Here is a 13,006-nt window from a genome sequence, read left to right as displayed (position 1 = left end):
AGTGACGAAACAAAGGAAAGTCGAAAAATTTAAAAAGGGAAAATCAAAACATCGAAAATTCAAAAAATAAACATCGAGAAATCAGGAAATAGAAAAATAGATAAATCGAAAAATTAAGAACCTGAAATAGGCAAAATCGAAAAATTGAAATATCGAATCGAAGTAGTGATAAAACGAAAAATCTAAAATTAAAATAATTGAAAAATTAAAATATCGGAAAAATTGAAAAACCGAGAAATCAAACATCCAAAATTGAAAAAATCGTAAAATTGAAGAATCGAGGATTATTTGAAAAGTCCAAAACTGAAATGAAGGACATTGAGAAATAAAAAAATTTTAAAATCGAAAAATTAGAAAATCGAAAAGTCTAAAAATTGGGAATTCGAAACATCAAAAATTCAAAAATTGGAGCATGGAGAAATCAAGAAACACGAAAGTCCAAAAATCCAAAAATTAAGAAATTGAAATTGGCCAAAGTGGAAAAATTAACAACTGGAAAATTGAAAATTTTAAAATTAAAAAAAATTGATAAATTGAAAGATCTAAAAATTTTAAGAGTGAAAAATCGAAAATTTGAAAAACCGAAAAATCTAGAACCGAGTAGTAGAAAAACCGTAAGATCGAATTATAGAAACATCAAAAAACTGAAAAATCAAAAATTTAAAAATCGAAAAATTGGACCATACTGAGATCTCCACAAAATTGGGAAAAACGGGAAACTTAAAAAATCGATAAACTGAAGAATTGAAAAACTGAGAAATCGAATCATTGAAAGGTTGAGAAGTCAAGAAATAAGAAAATAAAAAAAATGGATTAATCGAAAAATTCAGAAATCGAAAAATGAAAAAATCAAAAATTTTAATAATGAAGAAATTGAAGAATCGATAAATTAAAAAATCTCAACACTTCCAAAACTGAAGTGACGAACCAAAGTACGGGAAACCGAAAAATTTAAAAAGGAAAAATCGGGAAATCAGGAAATAGAAAAGTAGAGAAATCGAAAAATTGAGACATTGAAATAGGCTAAATTGAAAAATTAAAATATCGAAAAAATTAAGAACCAAAAAACTGAAAAATCGAAAAGTCGAAAAACAAAAGCATAGAAATCTAATGTCCAAAATTTAACAGAATCGGAAAATTGAAGAATCGAGAATTTGAAAAATTCTAAAACTGAAATGACGAAACATTGGCAAATCGAAAAGTCTAAAAATCGGTAAATCGAAATATCAAAAATTCAAAAAGAGAAATATCGAAAAATCGAAATTGGCCAAAATCAAAAAATTAAGAATTGAAAATTGGAAATTTTGAAATTAAAAAAAAATGATAAATTGAAAGATCTAAAAATTTAGAAAGCGAATAATCAAAAATTTTAGAAGTCGTGAAAATGAAAAACCGAAAACACGAGAAGTGGAAAAATTGTAAAATCGAGAAATAAAAACATGAAAAAACTAAAAGATCTAAAATTAAAAAATTTGAAAAATTAAAAACCTGAAAAACGGAAAACTTCAAAAATCGAAAAACTGAAGAATTGAAAAATTGAGAGATGGAAACATTGTAAGGTCGAGAAATCAAGAAATGGGAAAATAAAAAAAAAACAAAATTCACAAACTGAAGAGTCGAATTGAAAAATAGTAAACCTGAACCATTGAAAAAGTGGGAAATTGAATCGAGAAATCGAATATTTTAATAACAATCAAGAAATTGAAGGATCGATAAATTAAAAAATCCCAAACACTTTCCAAACTAAAGTGATTTCTACAGGAAAGTCGAAAAATTTAAAATCGAAAAATCAGGCAATAGAAAAGTCGAAAAACTGAGAAATTGAAGTAGGCCAAAATCAAAAAATGAAAAGTTTACAAATTTACAATTAAAAAAATTGAAAAATTGAAAAACAGAACAATAAAAAAAATTAAAAAACGAAAAGTCGAATATATTAAAAATCGTAAAACTGAAAAACAGACAATCCTAAACCAAAAAGTAGAAAAATCGAAAGATAAAAAACTGAAAAATCTAAAACTTAAAAATTCGAAAAATTGAGAGATTGAAAGATCAAAAGAACGAAAGATATCGAACTAGAAGAATATAAAAAATAAAAATTTGTTACCTTTGTGAAAATGTGTTTTCCATAGAAAACCTGAAAGTAAAAGGTCATGTTCACTACCCTGGAAAATATAGAGGAGCTGCTTGTAGAAAATGCAATTTGAAATATAGACAACCATTGTTTATTCCAATTTTGTTTCATAAAAATGTATTTCTTTCAGTAAAATTTTAAGAATAAATGATAATGGATATATCGAATTGAGGTTTATCGATTCATTTAGATTTTTAGCGAGTGGCCTAGACAACTTGTCATCTAATTTGGAATCAAGTCAGTTAAGAGAAATAATTAAATACTTTCCAAATCATGAATTAGATGTATTATTGAGGAAAGAAAAAAGTAAGATAATTTGAAAAGGAATATATCCCTATGAATACATGGAGACTTTTGAGAAATTTTCTGAAACAAAACTTCCATCAATAGATAAATTTTATTTTTCGCTCACAAAAGAAGGAATTTCTCAAGAAGAATTCAAACATGCAGTGAAAGTATGGAAATATTTTAAAATTAAAAACTTGGGTAAATGGTATGATTGATCCTTAAAACTAGATGTTTTGCTATTAACTGATGTATTTGAAAATTTAGAGATTTATGTTTGGAAGAGTTTTAAAGAAAATTTTAATGGATCTTCATCATTCTGATGAAAGTAAAGTTAGCATCAGGTATTTAGAAAATTTTGAGGAGAAAACACTGCAAGATAATGGAAACAGAGAAACATTAATAAAAACAACTGTAGAGGCTAGCTTTGAATGTTAAAATTATTCTCTTTTAGTTATGTAGCCTTATAGTTAGTATACATTTCGCTGATTTAAAGATAGTTTGAGAGTGTACATTGTAGTGGAAAATAATGTAATTTTTACTGCCCTTAATTTTTGATAAAATTATAAATGTCTACTTGAGTATTTTTTAATATTTCATTAAACCGGGACTTGACGTTATGTACATAATCTTCGATAAGTTAAGAAAAATAAGTTGAAAAAAAAACTATTATTATTTATATCTTCAATGAAAATTATAACTATAATATTATAAGTAAAAAGCATCTTTTAATTAACTGCCAAAATCAAGCAGCACAATATCATATAAAATATATAAAATATAATAAGTTACAAATTTGGTAAATATATAGTTTAACACCAAGTAAGCTCTAGTTTTCGGCGTGTTGACTTTCTCAACTTCAAGTGGTAATTCAAGTCTATATTTTGCACATTCCCTCTAAAAATTTCAGACCAGGTACTAAAAATGAAAAATTAACCAAGTTTGTTCATTATAACCATAAAATACTAACCAATTTATGCAAAACCCAGACTTTTCTAAACGATACACAACACCATAATTTTCCTTATTAAGTTTTACCACGATTAGGGGCTGCTGGTTGCTACGACTCGACAGGATCAATTCCGTCACGATTTCGCATTTGATATTTTGGTTTAATAAATCTTTGTAGAGCTAAAAGTAATAACAATAAGTACAATAATAATAATTAGTTTATTTTTCTCACCGGAATCGCCACGGACTTTTCATCAGCAACTATAACTACATCCACACGTCTGGCGCACTTGTCCGGAGTTAACAATTTAACTATATTGTCCACGTTAAAGGATATTTCACAGGCCGAACAAAACAATTCTTTGCCTCGATTTCCACAACACCGTCTAATCACAGAGTTGAATCGACCACCTGTCGCTAGAACAGTGTTAAAAAGGTATCCGTAGGTTATTTTGAACATGAGGCCTTTGGAATGTTTTTCGCTCATAAGTAGAGGGTTCAAAAATATATTCTCCGCTCTCTGAAACACAACTTTAAATTTCCCGTCACAAAATTACAAAAGTGAAAAATTTACAATTCCGAACTTTTCGGCATTTGCTACTACTGCAGCGATCTGACCAAACGCAATTTTAAGCCGCTTATTGTTAACTCCAGCGAAACTGTCATTTCCTCTGTTGGCGCCAATCATCGAACGAATTTCTCTTTCAGCATCTTGAATATTAAAACCTGAAAACATCTTGATGAGGAAATCCGCCACGTCGTTGTTGCAGTGGAATCGACAAAACATTTTTATCAGAAACAGCGTTTTATGCTACAAATGAATTGTTTTTAATAAATTCGGGTAAACGTCGAACTATACCGAAGAAGTTAGGAGGATATCGACGAAAATACCAGCCAGAGCGTCGCTAATTCTACAGTGTTGTAAAATTGCTGAAAACATCAAATGGTGGTTGAGGACGAATCGAACTCGGTGTATCACATCTTCCGAGAAAATTTTCTCACAAACTTCGCTTCCAATAAATAACATTTCGGCGTCCAGTACGTGGTCGTCTTGTTCGGGGGTTACAGCTTGGAAAGCGCACTCTTGGACCTCGTTGGGCCAGAAGTGGCTTTCTGTGAACACCTTTTCGGTGGAGTAGCGCCGGATTTTGTTGATTTTGTGTTTTGCGATGTGGTAGGACAAAGCGAGTCTGGAACAAGGATGGACAAGGATAAGCCCCGCCTCTTGACACATGCGTCGGGAAGGCGGGGCTTGCAATAACGTATCATCTGCTGCACGCAAATGTTTTGAGCCTATGGTCGGATCGTTTTTGCCTGCCCTCACCGATGAAGGCGGTCCAAATCCTTCAAGGGCAGAATTTGTAGATAGGCTCAAACTACAACGAAATTCACATTTTACCCTATAAATTGTATTATTGACAATAACGGGACGGACAGTAGTTATATATACATTTGGTAAGAAATATTTATGGCTCACACCAGTTCTCTCGAATTTTTCGGAGAAGATTTAGCAGGTAGTTGTTCCCATAAAATAATGGTCACTTTCGTTCGTGAGTAACGATGGTCCGGACATGAATTATTTTGCTTTCTAACATTTTCGACCAATTGTTCCCTATAAAAAAATTTCATCACTTTTTCAAATAAAATACTCTTAAAAAAAACGATATTGTCGTTGAGTGACATGTAACTGGCATAATAATAAAAACGTGCCATTTTTGTTAACTGATATTTTTCTCATAAATGTCGCAAAATTATTAAATTTGTCTAATCATCCCCACCAATAATGTGATGACGTCACTTCAAATTTATGCATAGTAAATGGGTTTTAAATTGTATACAGTAACATAGTCCTACACATGTAGCTTATGACTCCGTGTTGAGTTTTTATCCAAAACGTCCAGAGTTTTGGAAAAAAAATCAAAATTATAAAACAATATTTTGCAATTTAATTTTGAATTCGCAAAATCGAATACTTTGAAATCTTGCAGATGTTTTAAAATCATGATAAACATCATACATTTTTAATTAAAATATATTTGCTTATCCCCTCTAAAAAATTTATGACGTCATCTCAAAATTTTGCAGAATAAATCCTATTTGAAATGTGTAAAATATGATGAGTTTTATACTTGTGATTTATCACTGCATTAATATTTTTTAGATTTGGTTATACAGGGTGTCTCAAAAAAGTTAATGACTGAGTCAATTTATTTTATTGAAGAAATCAAGAATAGCAAAACTGAATACTTTGAAATATTGTAGATGTTTTGAAGTTTTTGTAAGCATGGTAACTTTTTCGAAAATTTGATTAATCAAATATGCGCAAAATCAAAAATTGGAAAAACTGAAATTCACTAATGCAAAAAACAGAAAATCGAAAAATACAAGTCGTAAAAATCGAAAATCTAAAAATGCCTAATCAAAAAATCGAAAATTCAATGAATCAAATACCTAGGTCGATCGAAAAGTGGAAATTCACAAACCTCAAAAATCGAAAAATCGAAAATTGAAAAACGGGAAAACCAAAAAATCGAAAAGTCAAAAATTTGTAATATTGAAAATTAAAAAAATCAAAAACAAGAATAAAAAAAATCGGAAATTGAAATAATCAAAATATATAAAGTAAAAAAAATTGCAAAGCCTAAAAACTGAAACGAACAGAAAAATCGAAAAAGCAAAAAATTGAAAAAACAAAAATTCGAAAAAGTGGAAAATGGAAAATCTGAATAAAGAAACTTGAAAATTCTGAAAATTGGAAAATCGAAAACCAAAAAATCGGAAAGTAACAAAATTGAAGTCTAACAGTTGAGAATCGAAAAATTGAAAAACCGAAAATTCTAAAAATCGACAATGGACAAATTGAAAATCGCAAAATTTAAATTGAAAAATTGAACATAGAAAAATCGAAAATTCGACTACTCAAATTTTCTAAAAATCGAAAAATCATAAAACTGAAAAATCCAAAATTCTAATCATCGAAAGTCTGAAAACTGAAAATCAAAAATTCTGAAAAGCGGAAAATAGAATATCTAAAAATTTAAAAGAAAGAAAATTGAAGTCTAAAACCGAAGAATGGAAAAATTAAAAATCAAAAATTCGAAAAATCAAAACAGAAAAATTCAAAGATTTAAAAAGAAAATCGAAAAATCAAAAATCTGAAAATTGAAACTCGAAAATCTGGAAAATCGAAAAGTAAAAAAATTGAAGTCTAAAAGCTGAAAAATAGAAAACTGAACAATCGAAAATTCGAAAATCAAATATCGAAAAATCGAAAATTTGATAAATCAAATATGCGAAAAACAGAAAATCTGAAAATGCAAAACTGGAAAATCAAAAATCTAAAAATGGAAAAACCGAAAATTCAATGAATCTAATACGTAGGTCGATCGAAAAACTGGAAATTCACAAATCTGAAAAATAGAAAATTTGCAAGATTGAAAAACCAAGAATTGAAAAATCAAAAAACCGAAAAATGGAAAAATCAAAAATCGAAAAATAGGAAAACCGAAAATTCGAAAATTAATAATATTGAAAACTCTAAAAGTCGACAATTCAAAAATCAAAAAACTGGAAAGTAAAATAATCGAAAAATCGAAAAGTAAACAAATTGCAAAGCCTAAAAACTGACGAACAGAAAAGTCGAAAAATCGTAAAATCAAAAAGTGGAAAATCGAAAACTGGAAATTGAAAAATCGAAGATTGGAAAATCGAAAAATCGAAAATCGGAATATCGAGAATCTTCAAATTAAAAAACCGAAAAATCGAAAAATTAAAAAATCGGAAATCGAAAAATGAAAAAAAAACGAAAATTCAAAAATCTAATAATCCGAAACTAAAATAATAGTCTCAAAACTGACGAACAGAACAATCGAAAAATAAAAAAAAATCGAAAAATATCTAAACATGGAAAATCGAAAATCGGAAAATGGAAAAACCGAAAAATCGAAAATCGAAAAATCGAAAATTCGATGAAACAAATACTCGAAAAAGCGAAAAGTAAAAAAATTGCAAGGCCTAAAAATTGAAAAATCAAAAAATCGAAAAAATGAAAATCGAAAAAACGACGATCGAAAAAAAATCAAAAAATCGAAAAGTGGAAAATCGGAAAGTAACAAAATTGAAATCTAAAAGCTGCAAATTGCAGAACCATAAAAACTGAAACAAACAGAAAAATCGAAAAACCAGAAAAGCGGAAAAACGAAAATCGAAAAATCACAAATCGAAAAATCGTAAAGTCAGAAAATGGAAAATCGAATAATCGAAAGTTGAAAAATCGAAGGTCGAAAAATAAAACAACCGAAAAATCGAAACATTTTATGATTTATGGAAAATCGAAAAATCTAGAATAGAAGAATTAAAAAACCGGAAAATTGAAAAATCGGAAATCGAAGAATTAAAAACGTAAAATCGAGAATTCAAAAATCAAAAAAATCGGAAAGTAAAATATAATCGAAAAATGCAAAAAAATTGCAAAGTCTAAAAACTGACCAACAGAAAAATCAAAAAATCTAAAAATGGAAAGACGAAAAATCGAAAATTGAAAGAATGGCAAATTAAAAAATCGAAAATTGTATTTTATATTGTACACATTGATCTCTGTAACTGGGTTTTTACCTGTAGAATGATCAATAAAGATTAAAGATTAAAGAAACATCGAAAAATCAAAAAAACGAAAAATTCAAAAATCGAATAATCCGAAACTAAAATAATAGAAAAGTGGAAAAGTAAAAATTGCAAAGTCTCAAAACTGACGAACAGAACAATCGAAAAATAAAAAAAAAATCGAAAAATATCTAAACATGGAAAATCAAAAAATCGAAAATCGGAAAATGGAAAAACCGAAAAATCGAAAATCGAAAACTCGAAAAATCGAAAATTCGATGAAACAAATAATAGAATTCAAAAATCAAAAAAATCGAAAAGTAAAATATAATCGAAAAATGCAAAAAAATTGCGAAGTCTAAAAACTGACCAACAGAAAAATCAAAAAATCTAAAAATGGAAAGACGAAAAATCGAAAATTGAAAGAACGGCAAATTAAAAAATCGAAACATCGAAAAATAAAAAAAAAACGAAAAATTAAAAAATCGAAAAATGAAAAAACTGAAAACTCGAAAAATCAAAATACCGCAAATTTGAAAAATCAGAAAATTAGAAAGTAATAAAATCGAAAAGTTGATAGAAAAATGGAAACTGAAAAATCTAATTCGATGAAACTGTTGGTCGAAAAAACGAAAAATCGAAAATCGAAGTGACCTTTTTTTGAGACAGGCTGTATAAGTAAATCTAAAAAATATTACTGCAATGATAAATCACAGGTATAGACTCATCATATCAAATTTGACGATGACGTCATGCATTTTTTGGCGAAGATAAGCAAATACATTTTGATCGTGGCTTTGAAAGTATTCTTCGACTTTCGTTCCATTTCAAAATTTACTCTTTGTATATTTCAGTGGTCACAACGAGTTTACTAGATGTCGGAAGTAATAAATTATCCTATCGGTCGAAGAACGTTCGGTCCGGTCTTACACCTCGACCCAAGAGGGACCGCAGTAAAGGATAACAAATGGAACGGATAAAATAAAGCGTCAAATATGATTGATAAACTTTAAACCAAAATTATGAAGTTTATAAACTGAACATTTTTTTTGCTTTTTGAAATCTAATACACTTCAAAAAATTTCCGTGACTTACTTTAATGTGAATTTTATAACTATGGTCGGCACAATTAGACCTAATATTAGTGTGATTTTATTAGAGCAGGACAGGTTTTTTTTTTCTAACTAATTGACAAGATTTCAAAGTATTCAGTTTTGCAATTCTTGATTTCTTCAATAAAATAAATTGACTCAGTCATTTTTTTTTTTGAGTCACCCTGTATGTATAAACAAATCCAAAAAATATTAATGGAATGGTAAATCACAAGTATAGACTCACCATATTCTGAACATTTTAGATAGGGTATTTATAAAATTAAAACTAATTCAGAGTAAGTATTTATAAAATTAAAACTAATTCAGGGTAAGAATTTGGTCAACACGTAAATTTCGTTGTAGTTTGAGCCTACCTACAAATTCTGCCCTTGGACGATTTGGACCGCCTCCTTCGGTGACGACCGGCAAAAATGATCCGCCCATAGGCTCAAAACATTTGCGTGCGATTGTACTACCTGGAGGTGTTGGCGATGGATATGGAATTACCACTCGTGTTAAGCAGAGTCGTCAAGTTATCCGGGAAGTTGTTTAAAGGCGGCAGAAACGTCGGCATCGGGATATTGCGGCCTCCATGCAACTCAAAAACCTAAAAGTGGGTAAAATTCCACGTATTATTTTTGTAACCACTTACTTTAACTGCAGTCGTCATAAAGAAGTTTGCCAAATCTACGCGACTATTCTTAGTCGATTTTAGCATTGTGTTAAAAATGTGGAACTGTTCGCTCGGTACTTTCTGGCTTCGTCGAATCATCGCTCTCAAGTCTTCGATAGATTTTTCCGATTTTAGAATCTCTAGAATTTGGTCACAAGTGGGTCTTTCGCGGGAGTCCTGGTGGAGAAGGCTTCTACAAACAAAATACAAAATTCGGAAGACTTATTCCACACGTACTGACTTAAGTAAAGAGCGCTTTTTGTCGCTTAAATACGGCATCGTGTTTAGGCGTTCCGACGTTAGAGGGAAGAGTTTGAACTTCTCCATTTGGGTCATCGGTTGCGAACACATTTCGAAATAAACGACACCTGAAACACTTGCATAAAATTTACAATACATCACGAACCAAAATTTACCCAAACTGTAAATATCGGCTTTTATGTTGCAATAAGGTCGGCTAAAAAACTCCGGTGCTATGTAAATGGTGGTCCCACAAGGTGCCGTCAATGACGCGCACGCTACGTCAGCCTCGAAAATCTCCAGTTCGTTCTTCAGAGAAATCTGCTTCGACAGACCAAAATCCCCGATCTTGATCACGTCCCCGCAAGTCAGGAAAATATTTTCGGGTTTCAAGTCGCGATGGATGATCTTGTTTTGGTGTGTGTGGGCGAGACCTTCGCAAATTTCTTGAAAATATTTCGCCAATTTTGCTTCTTTTTGGTAGAGATTGTCGTCGATGGCGTCCCTCAGGGTGCGTTTGTCGCACAGTTCCATTTGTATGAATAGGTAGTTAAGTTCTTTGATTTCTTCGGCTTCTTGGAAGACTATCGCACAATCGTCGTCGGTGCAGTTTCCTTCCTCTTCGTCGTCTTCTTCGTCAGATTCGTCGCTTCTGCTGAGGTACCCGTTTTGGTCGAATTTTTCGATCTCGACACTTATGGACTTGAAACAAATAGGGTGAATGTGGCGACTAAATAGCACGTTAATGGTACCTCTTCGCTCTGGCTATCCAGGTTGAATTTTTTGTACTCTGCTAAAGGCACTTTGGCGGTTTCCGCCCACGAGTTAAAGTAACGGACTATATTCGGGTGACTGAGGCGCGCCAACATGTTGGCTTCTCGGCAAGTTTTCTTTAAACTGTCTGCGTCGGACTGGTAGCGGATCATTTTGATAGCAACCTGGGTTTTGTCGAATTTGTGCGTAGCCTAACGACAATAAAAATGCGGTAAATTGTTTTTCCGCACGCTTGCACACAAGCTTTTAGCAAAAAATGAGTTACCTTAATAATCTCGCCAAACCCTCCTTTTCCTAGGGACTCCCCTAAAACAAAGTCTTGAAGTAGCCTTGACACATACTTTGCGGCCTGGAACGACTCTTCGTCTTTGGTGCTCCTGTTGCTAAGTGTCGAAACGGTTCTAAGCAACATTTTTCCTAATTTTGGCGCGGCCGGAACTGATAACTCGCAAACTAAATATTTTGTTTATCTTTTTGTTGTGTTCGATAACACCGGATTCCGGAATTTATTCTTTTTGTTACTAATTCTTTGTGTCCACTCTATTGCACACTCGTCCGCTTCCACTCTCACTCCCTCACTAAACAATAAACAAGTTCCGACTTGCATCACACTGCGCTTTATCGCTCTTCCTTGCTTCTCATCTGTTCGGTATAGATAAGGTGCATTTACGTCGCTCCTTTTCTCTCTCGTGAGATTATCGATTTCCATCTTGCTCGGATTCTTCTAGAAGGGGTGTCCGAAAAAGCACGAGCGACGACGAGGATTTTAGGTGTTTCACCTCCTAGAAATTGCAGATTTTCAGTGTTGCTGTTCAGGTTTTAATTTTCAGGCGTTCAGTTTACTTTAAAATGTTGTTATGGTACGAAATGCTTGGTGTTGTAAATGATAACTGATTAAGTGATTACAGCTGGAATGGAAGAAATCTGTAATGAATTTTGTCTAGATGGTGTATTATGGGTTGCCTATCGAATACACTGTAATCGTTGATTTATGACGCTAGGATGGAGCCGGTCACCAAAAACACAAAAGGAATTATAAGATCCTATTCTTAAGTTTAGTGGGGCCATATAACCTTGTAATATTTGACAGGCTATAAATATTATCCAATAACCTGTCCCTTTATTTATGGTTTAGGTATTGTATCATTATTTTTATTATTCTATTTTTTTAGTTGTTTTTTTTTTTATTTTACACATACATGCGAAACGCTAGTCAAAATTTGTTTATTTATCCGTTTCAAAAATTTGATAGTCACTTCAAAATTTTGCTGGATAAATCTTCTCTATGCACGAAGTATTGTGAGTTCACATTTATGGGCTGTCAATGTTTGTATTTTTTTTTTGTTTTTGTCACTTTTTCGTGGACATTTTTTGGGCGTTTTTTCGAATTTCATTTGGAGTTTTTTCGTCGTGCATTTTGGTCACACTGTTTTTTCTGGTCATTATATATTTTTTTTCGCGTTTTTTGTCGTTTTTTTGGTACGCTTTCATTGGCGTCTTATTTGATTACATAGTTTCCGGCCTTATTGGATTTTTTGCCCTTTTGTAGCGCTTTCTTGCCTTTCTGTGCATTTTGTCTCATATTTTTTGCCTTTTTGTAATCTCTTTTCTCTTGTAACCTAATTTTCGACTTTTTTGTGACTTTTTCTTGATTTGTTTTATCATTGTTTTTGATGGTTTTTATTCGTCTGTTTCGGTGTTTCTTTTGTTGTCTTATGTTGTTACGTTTCTGTATTTTTTTTTTTTGTTTTTTTGGTGACTTTTTTGGAACCCCGACTCCTGTACTGTTATTGTATTTTTTGTAATTTTTTTGTTTTTCTTTTGGTTGCTTTCTTTGTCGTTTTTTCGCCCATGTCGCATTTTTTGTAGTCTTTTTTAAACATTTTTTGGGGCTATTTTTTAGGTCGGCTTTTATTTGTCTCTCTTTTTAGTAGCATTTTTTTATCGCATCTTTCTGGATACTTTTTTTGCCGTTTTCTCTTCTGTTGTCTTATTATGTTAAATTGTTTGGGTTCTTTTTCTCCGTTTTTGTCTGCATTTGTTTTGTAATTTTTTCAAATCTCCCCCGTTTTGTCTCCTTTTTTATTTTTTTTTGCATTTTTTGTCTTTTGTCACGTTATTTTGACTTTTGTTTGTCGTGTTTTTTCTCTTTATTTTTTGTTTTTGTTTTTGATAGTTTTTATATTTCTCTCTTTTGTCGCTTCTCTTGTCTTAATTCGTTACATTTTTAGCGTTTTTGTCTTTTTTTTAGTTGTT

General features: G+C 31.2%; 1 protein-coding gene across 1 annotated transcript; it reads right to left on the bottom strand.

The window, feature by feature from the left end:
- Window positions 1–3,124: 3,124 nt before the first annotated feature.
- LOC135130859 (eIF-2-alpha kinase GCN2-like) lies at window positions 3,125–11,620 on the bottom strand. Its single transcript, XM_064058304.1, has 11 exons — window positions 11,016–11,620; window positions 10,729–10,941; window positions 10,153–10,678; window positions 9,978–10,104; window positions 9,716–9,929; window positions 9,540–9,670; window positions 4,227–4,557; window positions 3,942–4,178; window positions 3,600–3,887; window positions 3,387–3,547; window positions 3,125–3,334 (listed from the first exon to the last, which is right to left on the bottom strand). Exons 1-11 carry the CDS (start codon window positions 11,160–11,162, stop codon window positions 3,229–3,231), a joined length of 2,481 nt encoding a protein of 826 aa, XP_063914374.1. The 5' UTR covers window positions 11,163–11,620; the 3' UTR covers window positions 3,125–3,228.
- Between the last annotated feature and the right edge of the window lie 1,386 nt (window positions 11,621–13,006).

The sequence above is a fragment of the Zophobas morio genome, unplaced genomic scaffold, assembly GCF_036711695.1.
Source record: "Zophobas morio isolate AGI-343-1 ecotype UQ-CSIRO unplaced genomic scaffold, CSIRO_AGI_Zmor_V1 ptg000018l, whole genome shotgun sequence".
NCBI classification, from domain to species: Eukaryota; Metazoa; Arthropoda; class Insecta; order Coleoptera; family Tenebrionidae; genus Zophobas; species Zophobas morio.
This window is presented reverse-complemented; position numbering and strand designations above follow the sequence as displayed.

Excerpts from the sequence above, each read along its gene's own strand:
- LOC135130859 (XM_064058304.1), bottom strand. The coding sequence starts at position 11,162 with ATGTTGCTTAGAACCGTTTCGACACTTAGCAACAGGAGCACCAAAGAC. Across the intron at positions 9,671-9,715 it reads TTATGACGACTGCAGTTAAA|GTTTTTGAGTTGCATGGAGG; the intron begins GTAAGTGGTTAC and ends ACCCACTTTTAG. Across the intron at positions 3,548-3,599 it reads AAAAGTCCGTGGCGATTCCG|CTCTACAAAGATTTATTAAA; the intron begins GTGAGAAAAATA and ends TATTACTTTTAG.